Consider the following 23,269-nt stretch of genomic DNA (forward strand, 5'->3'; position numbering starts at 1 on the left):
GCGGAGCCTGTCCCAGCGCCGAGGGACATCGGAGCTGGATTCAGGTAAGTCACTGAGAGGGTTTTAACCACTTCACCAACATGGGATGGGGGGTCGGAGGGAGGGGGACACTGCAGGAGCCTGCAGTGCCAGGAAAACGGAAATGTTTTCCTGGCACTGGAGATTACCTTTAACTCAAACTCACACAAAACTATGCAGAGAAAACTTAGCAGAGCATACAAAGAGTATGTGTAATTTGCCGCTGCATCTGACACGTCTGTGATAAAGTTGTAGGGCTCTAAATCTTGGGTAATTCTAGTTTGACTTCGCCTTGAGTTACAGTGATTTTATATTGGGCACAGTGTTTTTATATTGGGTCCACCAATCTAGGACACAGAAGGTTATAATACTGCAATATCACATAGTATGGGTTTGGGTTGGTTTAGTGTGTTAGTGTTTGGGCTGAAGTTAGTGTTAGTGGTAGGTTTAGTGTGTTAGGTTTTGTGTTAGTTTTTAAACTAGGACTAGTGTGTTAAGGTTTGGGCTGAGATTAGTGTTAGGACTAGGATTAGTGTGTTGGAGTTTGGGAGTTTTGTAGCTGCATATATAGTTGTCATCTGAGAGGTTAACGCCCATTAATCTCAGGCAGACTGGGACATGTATGACCTGGCATTGCCCTTTGATTAGGGATTAAACACTGCCTGGTGGCAGTAAAAATATGCATTATGGCTAACAGTGTGCAAATGATATCTGCCGCCTTGCCGTTTGCAATTTGAAAATGTGATTTACCCATTGACGTGACCACTGGATCATATAATACACATATATTAATATAAAATATTTAATATAGCGTGCTGTAGCATCATCAATGATATCAATCTTGTCTCATCATAGTCAATTTACAGCTCTCAGAGCATGTTATTGACCTGGACCAGGTTTGGCCTCCGGACAGTTATTACTGAATCACCAGAGGACAGAGATGAGTTAATATTAAACCTTGTATGTTAATACTTGGAACATGCGCTGGTCTAAGCTGTGGTTTGCAAACATTGTAAAGTCAGTTTCAGCGAAACACAGTAACAAACGAGTTTTGATGAGTTACACTCTCTTTGTATCCTAAATACTAACAGCGTTAGTCACTAAAGTGGGCATTACACATTTAAGGCCAAAGTAGCCAAACTGGATATTGGAGAATTTTTCCAGTTCTGCTACTCTGGCCTTACTTTTCAAATTCACTTTAAATTCCTCACAATTCTCGTTAGCAAATAACCTTTTTTTTTTTTTTTTCTTTAGTAAATAACCCTGTAACTCTTGCTGAATCATAATTGACAAATTAGTGTCCAATTAAAACAGAAATCCAAAAATAGCTAAAACTACAGAACCGAAATAGGTTATAGGTGAATGATCTACATATCCCTAAATCCTGTAATTGCCTCTAGAAAGAGCTGATTACTTTTTTTTTTTTTTTTTCTCATGTTAAAAAACATACCACCGCTGAGACAATTTTGGCAGATGCACGTATTAATTCCTGTGTACAGAACGAAGCACACTGTTTAGAAAGCCAAAGTTTTTGACCAAAACCAGGCAAAAAATAAATAAATAAAAAATAAACCTTTGTTTTCCGTAACGTTGCACAATAAACATTAGATTTCAAAAAACAAAAACGAGAGTCGATGAAAAACTCGCAAAATATTAATATAAAAAAAGCCAGCTTTTACAACATCCTTTCTAAGCTGCAAAATTACCTCCCAGAGGGGACAGAAATTGCCATAAAGAGCACAAATTCTACGGAGTTAGCTGGAGCTGACATGCATCAGCGCAGATAGGCTTCACGCTTGCTTTAGAATTGTACGGTTTGTCCGAACATAGCCAAAACCCACTCCTTGTATGGCTTGGATCCAAATGTTTCTTAGAAAACAGAAACAAAATTGCTTACTTAACAATCATTTGGGATTCTCTAAAACGGATATTCATGAATGCTATAGCGAATTGAATTAAAATAAATGGCTTTTTTTGTTTGTTTTGTTGGGCAAATTTGACTATTGTCCATTTATCTATGAATACAATTAGTTGCAATAAAAATTTTAGTGATCTGCCTATTTAATCAAAGCCAATTTGTTGTGGGACCTTCACCATTTCCCTCCCAATGCAGAATGTGTGGGATTGCCCCCCTCTTCCCCTCCATTTATTATGTATTATTGCCCCTCACCACTTCATTTGCCTCCATCCTAGGGTGGAGAGGTAAGATTGAATATAACTACTCCTTGCACAACATCTTATTTGCTGTGAGATTTGGATACAAATACAAATCTGTATTCCAAATAATATAGTGACCTCTGGTTCCCCCCTTCCTTGCGACCAGGTCCGGACTGCCCATCAGGCATACCGGGCAAATGCCCAATGGACCGCGATGGCCATGGGCTGAGGCTAGACGTCTCTCACCACTAGGACCACCAGGGATATAAAGTTTGTTTTTTATTAATACATATTTATTTATAAAATATGTATTTAATATATTTAAATTCATCTGTCTTCCCCCACCCCCCTCACACACACACACAATCCCTCCAAACATATTCACACACAGCATCCTCACACTCACAGCCAATGGTGTACACACGATCCATGGAGCCCTGGTGCGAAAATTGATCCGTGGACCTTACTCTGCGCGGGCCGGGGACGCAAAACACATGGCGGCGGGCACCTGGTCGCAGGGCTGTGATCCCTGTGACCGCGGTATGTATGCCACTGCATGCAGATACATACAGGAGAAGAGGCTGGCAAACTGGCGTACATACCCGGCCGCCCACCTGGTGGGCAGGGTCCGGTCTCAGCTGCGACCCCTGCGACCATGGTATGTACGCCAGTGCTCACAGCACCCTCACACAGACAGCACCCTCACACACACACACACAGCATCCTCACACACAGCACCCTCACACTCACAGCACTGTCACACACACACACAGCACCCTCATACTCACAGCACCCTCAGACACACTCACAGCACCATCACACATACTTACAACACCCTCACACACACTCACAGCACCCCTTCACACACACACACACACAGCACCCTCACACTCACAGCCCATCTTACACACACACACACACCCTCACACACACACACACACACACACACACAGCACCCTCATACTCACAGCACCCTCACACAAACTCACAACACCCACACACAGCCCCCCTTACACACACACACAGCACCCTCACACACACACACACACAGCCACCTCACACTCACACCACCCTCACACACCCTCACACACCTTCACAGCACACTCACAGCACACACACACAAAGCACACACACACACAGCACCCTCACACACAAAGCACCCTCACACACAGAGAGCACCCTCACACACACACACCTCAAACTCACACACACAGCCCCTTTACACTCACAGAACACACACACAGAAACAGCACCCTCACATACACAGCACCCTCACACACACAGCACCCTCAGACATACTCACAACACCCTTACACTCACAGCATTCACACACACATACACATCACCCTCACACACACACACACACACACACAGCACCCTCACACCCACACACACCACACTCACAGCCCCTCTTACACACACACACACACACACACACACACACAAAGCACCCTCACACACACAGCACCCACACACTCACAGCACCCAGGACTCTCACAGCACACACAACACACACACAGGGCACTCTCACACACACAGAGCACCCTCACACACACACACACATCAAACTCTCACACACACAGCCCCTTTACACTCACAGAACACACACACACACAAAAACAGCACCCTCACATACACAGCCCCCTCACACACACAGCACCTTCAGACATACTCACAACACCCTAACACTCACAGCATTCACACACACATATACAGCACCCTCACACACACTCACTGCACCTCCACACACACTCACAGCACCCTCACACACACAGCACCCTCACACAGACACAACACACTAACAGCACCCTCACACACCTCACACTCACACACACAGTTCCCTTTACACTCACCTAACTCACACACACAGCTCACTTTACACTCATAGCACCCTCACACCAGGCCCAGACTGGCCATTGGGAATACTGGGAAATGAGAGTGGGCCGCGATGGCCGTGGACCGAGGCCGGCAGGGGAGATCACAGGATTTTTGTCCTCTGGTATCCCACTTATGGAGTCACCAGAGACAAGTTACCGTGCAAGCATGTTATTAAATTTGCTTGTGCTGCACAGAAAAAATACAGGGTCTTTTTTTCCAGCGGGGCTCTGCGCATTGAACCAAAATGCTCACTTTGAGAGGGGGCGTGCTCGTCATTAGTGATGACAAAACACACCCTCTCTGGCCCCGCCCCCTTCTCAGGGGGCCGCTGTGATTGAAAAGTGCCCAGGCCGAATTTGTTTCAGCCCTGCTTGCGACCCTTCTCTCCAGTACATAAAAGGTTAAAAAAAAACTTAATTTATCCACACAATTCCAGCGCAGATATCCCTCAGTGCTGGGTCTGCACTCCACCTTCTTTGCATCATTCAGCAGGGGTGGAGGGGTGCTACATAGGGATAAACTACACAACCACAGAAAAGGAAGAAAGTACATGTGTGCTGGCTCTAACAACCCAAGCAACACAATTCCCTTTTCCCCTTGTAGAGTGTAAGCTTTGCTGGCAAGTTGACAGTTGAATATGTTTTAAAAATGAACCTATAGAGGTGGGGCATTGAAAGATATTAAAGTGCACATAGCAAAATTATAAATATTAGGTAATCGTTTTATATGTTTAAAAAACTCTGGTACATTGCAACAAAAAAATATAAAAAAGGAATAATAGGTTAACCTGTAATGCTATTATAACGAACTATTAAATCACTATAATTGTCAACTCACATGGCTCATAGCCAAACCGACACTGGCTCTCCGTGCTGGTCACCACCTTCATTGAGTACGAAGTTCTTGTACGGAGCTTCCGTTATCCTTCTGAGCTAAGCCCTGCTGTGCAGAGCGGCTCATTGGCTGAGAGCATCAGATGACCACTCTTGCCCAATCAGCTAAGCCCAGGCAGTTAGCTCAGAGGACAAGGAGGAGACAGAGACCTAGGGTTTGACCACTTACATTGGGTGTCACCAGGGCACTCCTGGCACCACATATTCTATAGTACGCTGTGGTAGTTATGGAGATTGAGATTTCCTTAAAAATAGTTTCTAATAAACTGTGGTCTTGGGATCATTTATTGATGTCCTCACTGTGAATAAAAGTCCATATGGAACTTATACAGAAATGTATAGGTTTGTTTATATTGAATTAATATCATTGGTGCTATCCAAAGCTGGATTTTAGGGTGGTAAGGAGGTCATGTATAGAAACTAGTTCCAAAAATAAAGCAATTACTGGTAAATTCCCTTGGTGTCCATAATGATTGCTTGACCTTTAGAACTTTATCCCGGGATTGCTCTTTGTAAATACCCCTAGGCTTAGATGTTGTAAAGTTCATAACTATTTTAGTTTGTATAGTGCCTATTCATTGGAAAAATGTCTTTCCGAGGAATATTTATGTATGATGCATTATCGAGGCAGGTAACATCTCCCTATTATTTCTCTGAGAAACCTTCTGCAATATCTCCTATGATATCTCATATCATTTCTTATGACGACACTTTTCTTTCCCTGCAGGCGTGACATTTTCCGACACTGCTAGCCACACGGAAGCTTGTAAGCCATGCACAGAATGCACTGGAAGCAGACGTATGATAGCTCCATGTGTGGAGACAGATGACGCTCTATGCGCTTGTGCCTATGGATCTTTCGAGGAGGACAACAAATGCAAGCAATGTAAGACGTGCCCAAAGGGCAAGGGCATGATAATGTCCTGCACAATGACCCAAGACACTCTTTGCGAGACGTGCCCGGAATTCACCTACTCAGACGTTGACAGCAGCATGGATCCCTGCCTACCATGCACGATCTGTGAAGACGATGAGATAACGTTGGAGGAATGCACTCCCACGTCTGACACAGTCTGTTACAGTAAGTTTGGATACCAGATTTTCACCAGTATCCACGATGAATAGTTCCATAAAAGCACGGTGGATGGTTTTCCTTTATAGTTTGGTCTGACATAAACAATATTATTTCATTCACATACCAATACTTTTTTTTTAGGTTGCCGGTTAACAGAAAAGGAATATGTTAAATTCCATAATTTTCTGAAATTAAAACTGAATTAGCCATATAATTCAGGTAGCACAGCTGAAAACGTGATTGGTTTGTAGATTTTATATTGATGAAACTTTCCTTATAGCTTCATATTTTACTCAACTGCACTTGTTTCAGTTACAATATCATGTACTTCGGAAATGTAAAATAGCTTAAATTGCCGTTTGGCCAAGTGATAAGAAGCCAATTTGCAGTAAATTGAGCAACTTTGGCTTAGAATATTTAGTACATTTTGCTCACATTTTCCAGTTTGAACTAGAATATGAATAATTTGAACTGGAACATTTAAATCTGTGTTAAAAATGTAAATGTGCACAAAAGATAATACAAGGTTCCTCCATAGCAGGGTTCTCCAAACTCTGGCCCTCCAGATGTTGCTGAACTACAACCCCTATGATTCTTTGAATGAAATAGATAGCCAGAGAATCATGGGAGTTGTAGTTCACCAACATCTGGAGGGCAATATGCAGAGAACCCTGCTCTAAAAGAATGTTCTTTGGAATGGCAAAATGTGAGAAGATTCAAGGAAGGGATTATCTCATTTTTTAAAAAAATTTTTTAGAGCAGGACGTTCCAGGGTAATAGATCATATATATTACCAATCTGTTGATCCAAGACAAAATTCAATTGTCCATTTAGGGTCAAGAAGGGATTTGCTCCCTTTTCGCAGAGCAATTGAGAAAGTTCTCCAATTTGTTTTTTCAGCTGCTTTTGGATCAACAGCAGAAACGAGAAAGGTTGAACTTGATGGATTTGAGTCTTTTTTCGAAACACATGTTAGCATGTAACTATGTAAGAGGATAGGGATCAGTAGAAACACACAAAAAAAAGGAAGCACATTTTAGATCCAAGAGCAGCCACAAGTAAGGTCAAAAACCTATAGTCTTGTAAATTGGAGTTTTCAATAAATTAAAGGAAAACTCTCACCCCCATAACAACGTAAGCTGATTCAAGTGTCTGAGTGTCTTGTACCTTCAGGGTTTAAACCATTCCTCGCTACACTGCCGTATGAGGAAGGATTAGCCTGGTGGCCATTGATAGGCTGACAACATCACGTGAAATTCTCAAACCATCAAAGGGAGCCCACTACTAAAGCTATAAAGCAGCCTGGTAGTAGTGCTCCAGTGCCGTTCCACAATAATGTTTCTCAATGGTTTGACCTCTTACCGGGGTCCCCATTGGGCGCCACATCTCCTTGTCAGCACACTAGCAATATCCAGCGTCTGAGGAGCTATAGAAGCCATTTTTCGATACTGCTGCACATCCAGGAGCAAAGGGTTTGAACTCAGTATGTGCGGCATTCCATACCGCAAGCCTCCAGGCACCATAACCACGTCAAAGCATTGAAGTGGTCATGATGCTTAGAGATACCCTTTCAGCTGCTATGGAGACGGGAGTGTTCTTTAAAAAAAAAAAACATAATTTGTAAGGAGCTACTAACTTGGGTATTTAACTTCTGGTAAGAATAATTAATTGTAAGTACCGGTAAAAAAAACATATTTGGTATCGTAGCTATGGGTGATCTAAATTTTCGGTCATACTTAAGCTTTCTCTAAGACCAAGGGTCATAGAGGCCATTTATCCAATGGGTAAGAATTATTTGGGCATGCTCGTGTTTCTGCCGTCTTTAAATGAAATTAAGTCCTGGAACATCCATAATTTGATGGTCAGTCATTTGGCCGAGAGAAGGAAACTACTGAAAATTATATATTGAGAGGTAGAAGTAACTCTCTACAATATGGCTCATATTTAATCGTGTGGGGCCAGCTAATGGGTCCAAGAGGAAATTCTATAAATTGTTCTTGTTTTTGTTAAAAAAAAAATTAATACGTTAACCTGTTACAGAATGCACTTGATACAAAACGCATTAGAGAGAATTCACGGTAGCTCGAGCACATATTAAAATGGCTCTTAAGTTATGGAAAACTCGTTAATTCTCCAGAAATCTTGGCTTAACATTTATAGCTTTTGGTCGAATTCCTCTTCTTAAAATTGCCAAGAAATACGGACGGAAAACACAGAGGATTCTGCTTTTTCCGAACAAATGCTTTGTGTCCCAAAATAAAAATGAAGGGACAGATTGTTGGCAAGAGTATAGCTTGATAAAGTGTTCCTATATAATCAAAGGAACGCCATAAATACCTGGAATTAAATATACGCAGAGGTTATACAGAGTTTGTATAGTCTTAGAAAGAAGTATTTGTCATAAATGGTAGGTTAGTGATTACCGAGGAGAAATAGACATTATAGGGAGAAGATAAATTGAGTAATAAGAGGAATTACAGGGAGAGGTTATATGGAGTAATAGGAGGAGTTATAGGGCGAGGTTATATGGAGTAATAGGAGGAGTTATAGAGAGAGGTTATATGGAGTAATAGGAGGAGTTATAGAGAGAGGTTATATGGAGTAATAGGAGGAGTTATAGGGAGAGGTTATATGGAGTAATAGGAGGAGTTATAGAGAGACGTTATATGGAGTAATGGGAGGAATTATAGGGAGAGGTTATATGGAGTAATAGGAGGAGTTATAGGGAGAGCTTAAATGGAGTAATAGGAGGAGTTATAGGGAGAGGTTAAATGGAGTAATAGGAGGAGTTATAGAGAGAGGTTATATGGAGTAATAGGAGGAGTTATAGAGAGAGGTTATATGGAGTAATAGGAGGAGTTATAGAGAGAGGTTATATGGAGTAACAGGAGGAGTTATAGGGAGAGGTTATATGGAGTAACAGGAGGAGTTATAGGGAGAGGTTATATGGAGTAATAGGAGGGGTTATAGAGAGAGGTTATATGGAGTAATAGGAGGAGTTATAGAGAGGTTATATGAAGTAATAGGAGGAGTTATAGAGAGAGGTTATATGGAGTAATAGGATGAATTATAGAGAGACGTTATATGGAGTAATGGGAGGAATTATAGGGAGAGGTTATATGGAGTAATAGGAGAGTTATAGGGAGAGTTATTATTGGAGTAATAGGAGCAGTTATAGGGAGAGGTTATATGGAGTAATGGGAGGAGTTATAGGGAGAGGTTATATGGAGTAATGGGAGGAGTTATAGGGAGAGGTTATATGGAGTAATGGGAGGAGTTATAGGGAGAGGTTATATGGAGTAATGGGAGGAGTTAAAGAGAGAGGTTATATGGAGTAATAGGAGGAGTTATAGAGAGAGGTTATATTGAGTAATAGGAGGAATTATAGAGAGATGTTATATGGAGTAATAGGAGGAGTTATAGGGAGAGGTTATATGGCGGAATGGGAGGAGTTATAGAGAGAGGTTATATGGAATAATAGGAGGAGTTATAGGGAGGTTATATGGAGTAATGGGAGGAGTTATAGAGAGAGGTTATATGGAGTAATGGGAGGAGTTATAGGGAGAGGTTATATGGAGTAATAGGAGAGTAATAGGGAGAGTTATTATTGGAGTAATAGGAGCAGTTATAGGGAGAGGTTATATGGAGTAATAGGAGGAATTATAGAGAGAGGTTATATGGAGTAATAGCAGGAGTTATAGGGAGAGGTTATATGGAGTAATAGGATGAGTTATAGGGAGAGGTTATATGGAGTAATAGGAGGAATTATAGAGAGATGTTATATGGAGTAATAGGAGGAGTTATAGGGAGAGGTTATATGGCGTAATGGGAGGAGTTATAGAGAGAGGTTATATGGAATAATAGGAGGAGTTATAGGGAGGTTATATGGAGTAATGGGAGGAGTTATAGAGAGAGGTTATATGGAGTAATGGGAGGAAATTTTTTTATTAAATTTTCTAACAACAAATTACAAAACAATGTTCAGTGTACCAAAAACATATACAAAAATACAATTAAAAACAGAATGTCATATCTATATTTTTCCAATAATCTGTAGTTTGTTCTTTTACATATACATCTTTTATGTCTTTGATTATCCGATTAATCACAGAATCTGTTGTTACAATTATTTGTTTGGATGATTTTAGACACCTCGCTTGCCATAAGTGATATATTACAATACAATTAATTACATATAAAGTGCATTTGTTAATCTTATCTGTCCATTTGAAGGCTCCATATACTAATTCAGCATATGACTGTCCTTTAAAGTGGGATATTTTAAGAAGTATAGACATTTCTGTCCATATTGCTAAACTGAAGGGACAGTCACACAGAAAATGAGACATTGTTTCTAATATCCCTGAACATTCTTCTCTCGGACAATTTCGTTCCTCTAGTTTTTTAAATTTCAAATTAGATCGAACGTATAATTTTCCTTGAAAACTAAGCCAAGTAACATCTCTCAATTTAACTGGTATTCTCGTGCTAGTAACATTCTGAATGGCTTTTTTCATTAAGGTATTAGGGCAGTCTTTTAAAACCAGCTGGGCACTATAGTACTTATTTAACAGAACATGATATAATTGTTTTCTATCTAGCCCAGTGATATCTTCATATGAAATTTGCCATCTCAGCAACAACTTTATACATTGCTGAGCATATAGAGAGCAATGTTTAACTTTACCAGACAATCTTTTGATCTTTACACCTCTTGCCCAAACTCTAACAAAGTGATTAATCTGGTTTTTATACAAGACTCCCCATAAATCTGTCCTACCAGATTTAAAAAAACTTAAATTCTTGGTTATAAACAAGAGATTGTAAAAAAGTTCAGGACACAACATGCCTAATCCTCCATCTTTCCTATGGAGATATGAAATGTTACGTTTAACAATATTTAAACGATTTCCCCATATTAGCTGGAACAACAAACCGGTTATCTTAACCACTAAATTATCAGGTAATGGAAAGACAAAACTAGTATAAATAAAAATGGGAAATAAAAATCGTTTGATAGCTTGAATTTTCTTTTGGTAAGACCATTTCCAATTTTTCCATTTGTGTATTTTATCTGAGAATATTTTTAATTTATCATCCCAGTTTCTCTGGGCAATGTCTTCTACACATCCAAATGTAATACCCAACACTTTGATTGTTTCATCTTTTCTTTTAAAAGGGATTTGAAAAGCTTCTACATTATCCCCCAGCCACAATGCTTCACTTTTCTCCATATTAACCATAGAGTTTGAAATTTGAGAGTAACTTTTAAGTTCTCTTTGTAACAATTGGTTATCTACTTCTGATTTCAAAAAAACAGAAATATCATCTGCATAAGCACAAACTTTGACCCTCTCGGAAACACCTTCTACTTTCACTTCCAAACCTTCAAAATTATGGTTTCCTTTTATTTTTCTTAATAGAGGGTCAATGCTAAAAACATAAAGCAAAGGACTTATAGGACAACCCTGACGAACTCCAGACTCAACCTGAAAAGGGTCTCCCAAACTACCATTAATTAAAGGGAAACATATTGCTTCTTTATAGAGTATTTTCAACCATTTAGTAAAAGTATCAGGAATGCCATATCTCCGTAAAGTCTCAAATAAAAATTCATGGTGTACTCGGTCAAATGCTTTGGTTTGGTCTAGCCCTACCAAATAAATACCTTCTCTCTGCTGCTTAGCGTATTCTACCACCTCTCTTATTAGCAACAGTGTATCTTGTATGCTACGATTCTTTACTGCACACGACTGACATGGACTTACCAAAATTTCAGCCACCGCACTAAGCCTTATAAACATGACTTTTGCAAGAATTTTGTAATCGGTATTCAATAATGATAACGGACGCCAGTTCTTTAGCTCATTTAAATTACCACTTTTAAATAAAAGTACCAAGACTGAGGCATACTGTGAGGATGGCAACTGTCCCAGAGTTAGCACTTCGTTATATAGCACTACAAGGTCCGTTACCAAAAGATCTAAAAACACTTTATAAAACTCTGCAGTTATCCCATCCAATCCTGGACTTTTCTTCCCAACTAATGATTGAATGCTATTTCTAACTTCTTCCTCTGTTATAGGTTTAACCATGATCTCAGCATCCACTGCATTTAATACCGGATTATCAACATCTTGCAAATATTTTAAAATATTTTCATTTGCGATAGGCTGTCTTGCAAACAATTGCTTATAGTATTTTGTGACAATATTTAAAATGTCCTTACTTTCTGTTTGTGTTTCACCATCTTGATCTACCAGTCCTGCCATGGCTTTCTTACATACTCTTTCCTTACACGCTTGAAAAGGATCTGGGGCTGTGAAACCCCAACTATCAAATTCATTTTCAGCTTTTAGAGAGATCATACGGTCATATTGGAGTTTTTTCATTTTATCCTTAACTTGATCAATGCTATTTGAATTCACAGTCTCACCATTATTGACCAAGGAATATAATCTACTAAGTCTAAGTCTTAGGGCAAGATATTGCATATATTGCCGATTTCCTTCTTTTCTAGCTTTTGATTTAAAAAAACTTTTAATATCTTTTTTTATTTGTTCCCACCAACTCGACATCGTGTCGTATAAGCACTGCGTGGTTTTTCGATCTTCATAAAAAGCAATGAATTCATGCTTTACATTTTCATTATCAAGTATTGTTGAGTTTAGTTTCCAGATACCTTTCCCATATGTTATTCCTTCCTTTACCTTTAAGGACAGACTAATCATATCATGATCTGAAAATTCTACCAAGACTAGATTATATCTAAAAGATGAAGTTTGATTTTTTACATAAAGTCTATCTATACGACTTGCCCACCTCCCTTTATGATATGTAAATCCTCGCTGTGTAGGATAATTGTATTTAAAAGTATCAATCAGACCAGCTTGACTGATCAGATTTTTTAGAAAATTTTCATCATATTTTAAATTTGTATAATTACTATTTCGATCTTCATTATTTACCACACAGTTAAAATCACCCCCCATAATTAACACTTTGGATGTGAAACAATATGGTTTTACACTTAAAAACACTTTCTTCCTACCTGCTATTATCTGAGGAGCATATATATTAATTATTCGATATCTCACATCATTAAGTGTAAAATCTAACAAAAGGCATCTACCTGCAACAATTTCCACTATCCGATCAATTTTAAAATCACAATTCTTAAACAAAATACCCACACCATCATAACTTTCCAGTCCAAATGACCAATAAGATGGGCCCATTGTCCATTCTCTTTTAGCACAAAAAACCTGACTATTATTTCTTAATCTCGTCTCCTGTAATAAACACACATCAAATGATTGTTCTTTCAGAAAAGTATAGAGTAAGTCTCTTCTCTCTTTTAATCTCAAACTGTTAACATTAAGCGAGCATATATGTAAAGTCATGAAATCCAAGGAGACTCAGCGCTTCTTTTTTACTGCTCCTATATTGTCACCCTGAGATCCCCATCGTTTTATTGAAACAGAGGCAGTTGCTTCTTCTTCACACATCAACTGCAATTCCTCTGTGGATCGCCTTTTCCAGAGAGATCCTTCACTCTGTTTAAACTCCATGGCATCTTCACTAGGTTCGTCCAGGATAGCATAGCGACCAGCAGTTATTTCAAATGATGAAAGCATCGGAGGAGGTTTTTGTGACTCACAAGAACCTGGATATTTTAATTTCTTCTTGCGCTTTCCTTGCACCAACTGAAATTCTTCATTGTTTATTTCTGGTACTGGACCCTTTTCAACATTTAATGGAGATTGTATTTCCTTTACGTCTTTCCTTAAGATGTTTTCTGGCTCAGTAATGTCATCTTTCTGTGGCTCATTTGTATCTTGTTTCTCGGTTGTATTGGACTCTTCCATTGCTTCAGTAAGTATGCTTTCCAAATCTAGCACACAGTCGTTTATCTTATTATGGTGTGCTTCTGGGCACTCTCTAAAGGTGTGACCTTGTACAGAACATAAGTTGCATATTACGTCCTGCTTGCATTCTGATCTCATATGGCCCAGACAGTTACATTGAGAGCACTTTATTTTATCACAGCAATAGGCCAAATGCCTTATTGACCCACATTTATAACAGCTTCTAGGCTGTCCTGGATAATAGCAGATGCCTCTGTCCGCACCAATAAAAAAACTGTGTGGTAAATGGTGAGTTACGCCCCCTGTCTGCCACAGTTTAACTTGCAGTTTCCATCCACCATTCCATAGCCCAATCTCATCATAAATCTTTTGTGGGTCACTCACAACTGTACAGTGTCTCTTTATCCAGTACATTATGTCATTTAAAGCCACTACTTCTGTCTGGAACTGGAGATTGATGGACACTGTAGCCTGTTTTGTGAGTGGGATAGCTTTCATGTTTTTCCAGATACCATCTGATTTTGTCCTATGGAAAATCTCCCAAAACATATCCAAGTTCTGCATCAGTTTAAAACTAATGTCAAATTGTCTTGATCCAGGAAAATGAATAAATGCAAATATGTCACTTACAGAAAAACCCATGAATTCTATTAAGAGTTTGCGACCAATGAATATTCTGTCTGGAATGTCAGGTTCTGGTCCTGTGAACAACAGGCGCACTGCATTCTTCCGCTTAGATACATCTCCCCTTGATCTTGCTACATTTGAAAACAAATTCCCGCTTGCTGCAGGTTGTTGTACATTTACCTGGGAGCTGCTCTGTATGCTGGTTCCTATTCCCATTTTAGTACTTGAATCCGGTCCATGTTTTAGTCCTACTGCATTGCTAGAACCAGTTCCAGATTGCAGATGACTATCTGGTGATTCCTCCAGATTCAGCTTTGCTGTGGAATTCCTGCTTTGTGTTGTATCTCCTGCAATGCTTACACCAAGAGGTTTTTGCAAATCACTTTCTTTCTCTTGATCTGTTTCTTTCTCAATAAGCTTTTCCACAACACGCTTTATGCTCCTAGATCTCAGCTTATGGACAGTTATTTCATTTGAACATTCAGGTATGGCAATGCTGAGGGCTGCTGGTTTAATGCACCCAGGTGAACTCTCAGGTTTACATTCAGCAGCAGCCTCTCCTGTTTGAGCAGGTAAAGTCACTGGGCACATTTTATCACTTAATTTCCTTATCATTACCCCTACTTGCTTGTCTTTAAGGGGTTGTGCTGGTACCTTCTTAATCCTTAATGGGTTTAACTTTTGCATTTTATAAAATTTTCTTTCCTCACCTTTTATTGCACTTTTCAGTTTTTCAATGTTTTCCTCTTTTACTTCCATTGCTGTTTGTAGGGAGTTGATCTCCTCCTGGATCTGATCAATCTGCTGCAGTAAACCTGTTCTCTCAGATTCCTGGGTTACTTCATCCACTTTCTTCACCAAATCTTGCTTCTGCCTGTGCAAATCATCATACATTGCACATAAAGTCTGATAATTAGCAGAAGCATCTCCCAGTCTTTTGTCCAAAACCGTCAAAGCTTTACTAATTAAACTTTCCTTAAAATGTTTGCTTTCGTTTGTTTGGGCTTCTTGGCCTTCCAACACCTCCAGGCCTGGGACTAGAGCAGGACTAGTATCCAGTTCACCAACACTCCCCCCTGGGTCTGAGGCCATCCTCAGTCCCCCTACAGGAGCTCCAACACATAGGAGTTATAGGGAGAGGTTATATGGAGTAATAGGATGAGTTATAGGGACAGGTTATATGGAGTAACGGGAGGAGTTATAGAGAGAGGTTATATGGAGTAATGGGAGGAGTTATAGAGAGGGGTTATATGGAGTAATGGAAGGAGTTATAGGGAGAGGTTATATGGAGTAATAGGATGAGTTATATGGAGAGGTTATATAGAGTAATATGAGGAGTTCTATGGAGAGGTTATATGGAGTAATAGAAGGAGTTACAGGGAGAGGTGATATGGAGTAATGGGAGGAGTTATAGGGAGATGTTATATGGAGTAACAGGAGGAGTTATAGAGAGAGGTTATATGGAGTAATGGGAGGAGTTATAGGGAGAGGTTATATGGATTAATAGGATGAGTTACAGGGAGAGGTTATATGGAGTAATAGGAGGAGTTATAGAGAGAGGTTATATGGAGTAATAGGAGGAGTTATAGAGAGAGGTTATATGGAGTAATAGCAGGAGTTATAGAGAGAGGTTATATGGAGTAATAGGATGAGTTATAGGGAGAGGTTATATGGAGTAATGGGAGGAGTTATAGGGAGAGGTTATATGAAGTAGTAGGAGGAGTTATAGGGAGATGTTATATAGAGTAATAGGAGGAGTTATAGGGAGAGGTTATATGGAGTAATAGGAGGAGTTATAGGGAGAGGTTATATGTAGTAGGAGGAGGAGTTATAGGGAGAGGTTATATAGAGTAATAGGAGGAGTTATAGGGAGAGGTTATATGGAGCAATAGGAGGAGTTATAGGGAGAGGTTATATGAAGTAGTAGGAGGAGTTATAGGGAGAGGTTATATGGAGCAATAGGAGGAGTTATAGGGAGAGGTTATATGAAGTAGTAGGAGGAGTTATGGGGAGAGGTTATATGGAGCAATAGGAGGAGTTATAGGGAGAGGTTATATGAAGTAGTAGGAGGAGTTATAGGGAGAGGTTATATGGCGTAATGGGAGGAGGTATAGAGATCGGTTATATTGAATAATAGGAGGAGTTATAGGGAGGTTATATGGAGTAATGGGAGGAGTTATAGAGAGAGGTTATATTGTGTAATGGGAGGAGTTATAGGGAGAGGTTATATGGAGTAATAGGATGAGTTATAAGGACAGGTTATATGGAGTAACAGGAGGAGTTATAGAGAGAGGTTATATGGAGTAATGGGAGGAGTTATAGAGAGGGGTTATATGGAGTAATGGAAGGAGTTATAGGGAGAGGTTATATAGAGTAATATGAGGAGTTCTATGGAGAGGTTATATGGAGTAATAGAAGGAGTTAGGTTATATGGAGTAATAGTAGGAGTTACAGGGAGAGGTCATATGGAGTAATGGGAGGAGTTATAGGGAGAGGTTATATGGAGTAACAGGAGGAGTTATAGAGAGAGGTTATTTGGAGTAATGGGAGGAGTTATAGGGAGAGGTTATATGGAGTAATAGGAGGAGTTATAGAGAGAGGTTATATGGAGTAATAGCAGGAGTTATAGAGAGAGGTTATATGGAGTAATAGGATGGGTTATAGGGAGAGGTTATATGGAGTAATAGGAGGAGTTATAGGGAGAGGTTATATGAAGTAGTAGGAGGAGTTATAGGGAGATGTTATATAGAGTAATAGGAGGAGTTATAGGGAGAGGTTTTATGGAGTAATAGGAGGAGTTATAGGGAGAGGTTATATGGAGTAATAGGATGAGTTATAGGGAGAGGTTATATGGAGTAATAGGAGGAGTTATAGGGAGAGGTTATATGTAGTAGTAGGAGGAGTTATAGGGAGAGGTTATATAGAGTAATAGGAGGAGTTATAGGGAGAGGTTATATGGAGCAATAGGAGGAGTTATAGGGAGAGGTTATATGGAGTAATAGGAGGAGTTATAGGGAGAGGTTATATAGAGTAATAGGAGGAGTTATAGGGAGAGGTTATATGGAGTAATAGGAGGAGTTATAGGGAGAGGTTATATGAAGTAGTAGGAGTTATAGGGAGAGGTATTATTGGAGTAATAGGAGGAGTTATAGAGAGAGGTTATATAGAGTAATATGAGGAGTTCTATGGAGAGGTTATATGGAGTATTTAGATAAGTAATAGAGGTAATACATGTTGCTATATGGAGATATATTATAGAATAACTGGTATAGACATTATATTATATGTCATTATATAAAGTAGTTGAATTACTGTACATTTTAACAAAAATAGGAAATGTTTTGTACGGTATTTTACTAAATTAATAAACATATGTTGTACAAAGGCTTTCACATAAATTCTTATTTACACAGCAATACGCACCCACTCACCACCGCGACTGATCACAATCCGCCACACTGATTCACTACCCTTTGGTCCCAGTGTTTTGGTGTGACTCACTGCTAGCAGGACTTACAGTGACCTTATTGTACAGCCCGGCTCTCAAACAGGAAACAGCCCGTGGCATTCCGTGCCGCAACAGGGGCCACACTGTCACAGCCATGCCCATTCATAAGATCTAAAAGGCAGAGGGTGAGCAAATGAATAGTCTGCAACTAAAGAGCAAAGAATTGGGGAGATGCTTGGAATTTTCAGAGAAAGATTTATGGGGATGACAGTCTTCTGCTATATTCTGCTCCAGCTAAACTCTATGAATTAGAGGAATATTTAATATATTTGCATCCATTAAGTACAATAGACTGACAGAGGTATTCAATAATTTGTCAGTTGTTAAGAATTTAAAGCTAATTTCCAATTTAAGGCCATAATAGCTGAGTTGGAATGGGTATGTTTCCAGGTTAGCTAATTTAGACTGGAAATTATAATTCGTACATTTATTCACTAAAGTGAGAATTCAGAGTGAATTTCAAATTTAAGGTTAAAATAATCGAACTGGAAAATTTCTCTTACTCTATGGCTATGTTTTGAGTTCTACTACTCGGGCCTTAAATTTAAAATTCACTTTGAATTCTCAGTTTAGTAAATAATATCCATTTTTTTGCTGCACTCACCGTAAATCCACATATCTTAAAATAAACCTTCTTAATACAACTTCATATATTGGGATGTCCCTCCCTGTGTGTCAGCCCAGTTGTATTAGGAAAGTTTATTTTAAGATGTATGAATTTACCGTGAATTGAAAATAAAACGTGTAAAATATTGCCTAATTGCAAATATTGATGAGTTGGTGAATTTTTCAGCCTAAGCTGGTTTGACTTAAAATTGTGAGCATATTTTCAAGTCACAGTAAATTAATAGTTTGTGAAAATGCCTCTTAATTTAATATATCATTGGGCTTGTTACACAGTTGGTGGGTTCATGTACTATGTGCCTAGGTGTATATGAGCTACGAAGAGCTATTGGTGCACAGTCTGTTCAGGGCAGGGCCTGTTTGGTGGACAGTCTGTTCGGGCAGGGCCTGTTTGGTGGACAGTCTGTTCGGGCAGGGCCTGTTTGGTGCACAGTCTGTTCGGGCAGAGCCTGTTTGGTGCTCAGTCTGTTCGGGCAGGGCCTGTTTGGTGCACAGTCAGTTCAGGGCAGGGCCTGTTTGGTGGACAGTCTGTTCAGGGCAGGACCTGTTTGGTGCACAGTCTGTTCAGGCAGGGCCTGTTTGGTGAACAGTCTGTTCTAAGAACATTCATTGGAGCATGTTAGCTATGCCAAAAAGCAGCAAAAAACTAGACAGTTTGTCATTAGAAAGGGGGGGTGAGGTTAGCGCTAATAATATATTAAACAGGCAGCGACCTTTAGAGGGTAACCCTCTAACCCTCTATATAAGAAATATACAGTAAAGAAAAAAGGTTGCGCCACAAATAAAATGGATAAAAATAAAAGTAAAAACAATAATACAATTTAAAAATGAATAAAAATATAAATAGGTATAGTCCAGAATGGTTGGTCAGTTCCAATAGATGTCTTGAGGTAAAGTAGGTATAGTCACTAATTCCGCTGTGGGGGTAGGTTCTCTTGTTGTAGTATTTTCTACCGTCTTGTAGTATGGAAGACACAAGGTGAAAAGGACTAATCGTGCGGAGTGTATACACTTAATGTGATAGTAAAAAAATGATATATGTTACACTCACATTTAGTTGAGCTATAGCCAGCTCAGGGTTTGTAGGCATACAGCGGTATAATCCCCGCTTATGGGATATATTGTTGCTTGTCCTCCAAGGGGTACGTCCAACTCTCAGGAGAAGAGGGAAAATAAAAACAGCAGATAGTGCTCTCCGATTAAATTAAAAGGTGGTGAGTAAAATAAGATAAAATATACTCACAGGTAAAGTGCAGATCACACTGCACTTTAGTAATAGCGTTAGTGGTATAATCCCCACTTCAGGATATGTAGAATAAAAATGCCAGGAAAAAATAAAATAATAGTAATAATTGTGTATATAAAATGATAGTGGTACACTAATTTGACCAAAAAATCATTTATTATAAATAACACAATATAAATAACCATTTAACGCGTTTCACCGCTGGGGCTTTATCAAAAATGGAATAAAGCCCCAGCGGTGAAACGCGTTAAATGGTTATTTATATTGTGTTATTTATAATAAATGATTTTTTGGTCAAATTAGTGTACCACTATCATTTTATATACACAATTATTACTATTATTTTATTTTTTCCTGGCATTTTTATTCTACATATCCTGAAGTGGGGATTATACCACTAACGCTATTACTAAAGTGCAGTGTGATCTGCACTTTACCTGTGAGTATATTTTATCTTATTTTACTCACCACCTTTTAATTTAATCGGAGAGCACTATCTGCTGTTTTTATTTTCCCTCTTCTCCTGAGAGTTGGACGTACCCCTTGGAGGACAAGCAACAATATATCCCATAAGCGGGGATTATACCGCTGTATGCCTACAAACCCTGAGCTGGCTATAGCTCAACTAAATGTGAGTGTAACATATATCATTTTTTTACTATCACATTAAGTGTATACACTCCGCACGATTAGTCCTTTTCACCTTGTGTCTTCCATACTACAAGACGGTAGAAAATACTACAACAAGAGAACCTACCCCCACAGCGGAATTAGTGACTATACCTACTTTACCTCAAGACATCTATTGGAACTGGCCAACCATTCTGGACTATACCTATTTATATTTTTATTCATTTTTAAATTGTATTATTGTTTTTACTTTTATTTTTATCCATTTTATTTGTGGCGCAACCTTTTTTCTTTACTGTATAGTTTGTCATTAGACATTGTTAGGTCAAACTTCCTCTTCGTGGTATTAAAGGGACACGGCAAGCACTGTAATTGCTTTATCTCATTGAAGTGGTTAGAGTGTCTGGAGTCCCCTGGCACCATCCTTCCATTTAGCGTTAAGCTGTTTTTAAAGGGAAAACTATATTGTTAGGAATACAAAACTGAACTCCTAACACTATAGTGTCCCCTGGCCCTCCCCTCCCTTGTGCCCCCTCAGTGGCAATTAAAGGGTTAAAAAAAACTTTTCACACTTACCTGAGTCCAGCACCAATGTCCTTTGGCGCTGGGTCAGGCTTCTCCTCCGCCAACTCCAGTAGAACGGGGGGATCTAATTCACACGCATGCCGTGCACACATTAGGCCTCAATGCTTTCCTATAGGGATTTTGAACATGCTGGCCGTCCTCATGCAAAGCAAGCATGCTGGACGTACTCAGGAAACGTCTCTACTGGCTGTGTGGTAGGCAGCCACTAGAGGCAGTCTTAACCTTTTAATGTAAACATTGCAGTTCCTCAAAAACTTCAAATTGTACATTGCAGGATTAAGAGAACAGGGCCAGTGCACCCAGACCACTTCAATGTCCCTTTTTATGTTTTAATGTTAAAGAAGATTCCTCGGAAGCCCATCCACTCTGTGCTGCTTGGACTATTGAGGAAGCATTAGCCTTAGCAGCATGGGTTGTCTGTCATGGCTAAAAGTGTCAGATGTGACTGCATTCACCCTATCATTGCCACCCATCGCAGTTATAAATATTTATGGCTAGAAAGAAGCGAGTAATCTCTGCCTCAGCCAAACCTCCATTAGGGACCAGGCTGTGCGAGGCCAGGTACCTTCATTCAATGTTAAACTGCTTGAAAATGGTTTCACATTTCATGAAGGGACCTTGCCAGCGGACTCCAGGCTCTATAATCAATTCAATGAGATGAATTGGTTAGAGTGCCAACCATGTTCCTTTAAAGCAGCTCTGTAACATTCTGTTTCTTTGCATAGCTTGCAAAGACCCCCAAAAGGTGACACGGCGGCCCGGGGGAGATGCTTATGGAAGATACATACCTGCCTGAAGCTTTCAATCATTCTGGACGGCTGTCTTCAGCTCTTGATTGTTCAGGGCCAGTAGTCTTGTCACTGTTGTACTTTGGCTCATGTATGAGATTACAACATAGAGGTCTATAGACAAGATCATAAAGCCTTCTAATATCACTTTATTAACAGCCGTAACTAGAGACAATTGCAGGGAATCAACGCAACTCGATAATGGACGTTTTGTCAAAGTAATACCTGCTTTGATTCATTATATCTTTTTATTAATTGAATATTAATTTTAATGGAATTCCCACGTAATCAATATCAGTACTACGTAGCAATTTTATATTTCTGAAATACTCAGAAGTGACACTCACTTTAAGGGTGACCTCCAAAGCCATCACAAATTATCGATAATAAACATATGATGATGTAGTTAAATACATTCAAACAGTATGCAGCGAGTTAATAAAAGCATGGTCAGTCATTAGATGGTTACTGATATTTTTGACAGTGAGCAATTAAAGGGTTGGCAAAAAAAATGCAGTTAAACGAGTTTAGGTCACTGCACTTCTAAAATCACATAGAACTTTAGCATTGATCCTTCAAAAAGTGCTGAATTCGAAATATTTGTCTCTCGCGAGCCATCCAATAACAGTGGACCTCACTCTATACCGGCACCCATATGCACGCGAAAACAATATTTCATTGATACGTGTACAAAAGTGAAAAGTTTGGTGTACCTCGATTGACTTCCATTAACCATTTTATTCTGTACAGAAGCTGATGTAATTAACTCTCAATTTTTTTGAAAAATGGTACCGAATTTGCCCGGCATCTGATGACAAGATTTTATAAAGAAACTGTAACATACAAACTTAGAAAAAGTAGAAGAAATAAATTGCCATTCTTGTACGAACAGTTTCAGAATCCTGAAATAATTCTTGTTTTTTTTGTCTTTGTCTACGCAGACCCAAACCCACCTGCCGACTCAGTGACGCCTTTCCCGCCAGAACCAAATATGACAACACTGAGCAGTACTATTTTGAAACCCAATGCCAGCAGCACAAGCCCTGAGAATAAAGACAACGTTCACCCCAGCGGGGCACCAGAGAACCTCATCCCCGTCTACTGTTCCATCCTCGCAGCGGTCATCGTGGGACTAGTGGCATTTATTGTGTTTAAACGGTGAGACAATCAAGACAGGATGCTTAGTTTCAAAGCTAGTTTTGAGTTCTGTGGATCCTGAAGAGACACATCTGTTACATTAGAAAAACACCAGATTACTACCAACAGACAAATTAAAAAAAACATACAAAAACAGTGTGCACTCACTATAACCCCATATAACTAGAAGGACCTGTTTCAAACATGCTGCAGATGTTTTGAAGAGATAATTCCA

The 23,269-nt window shown here is 39.4% G+C and overlaps 1 protein-coding gene across 1 annotated transcript in view; it reads left to right on the forward strand.

Annotated features, from left to right (window-relative positions):
• NGFR (nerve growth factor receptor) overlaps nucleotides 1–23,269 on the forward strand; it is a 61,804-nt gene that overhangs the window by 33,246 nt on the left and 5,289 nt on the right. The window contains exons 3-4 of the mRNA XM_063459257.1: nucleotides 5,674–6,027; nucleotides 22,839–23,055. Coding sequence (XP_063315327.1) covers nucleotides 5,674–6,027; nucleotides 22,839–23,055 — 571 coding nt within the window. The remainder of the gene's footprint in view (nucleotides 1–5,673; nucleotides 6,028–22,838; nucleotides 23,056–23,269) is intronic.

This window comes from Pelobates fuscus, chromosome 6, assembly GCF_036172605.1.
Source record: "Pelobates fuscus isolate aPelFus1 chromosome 6, aPelFus1.pri, whole genome shotgun sequence".
Taxonomy (NCBI): Eukaryota; Metazoa; Chordata; class Amphibia; order Anura; family Pelobatidae; genus Pelobates; species Pelobates fuscus.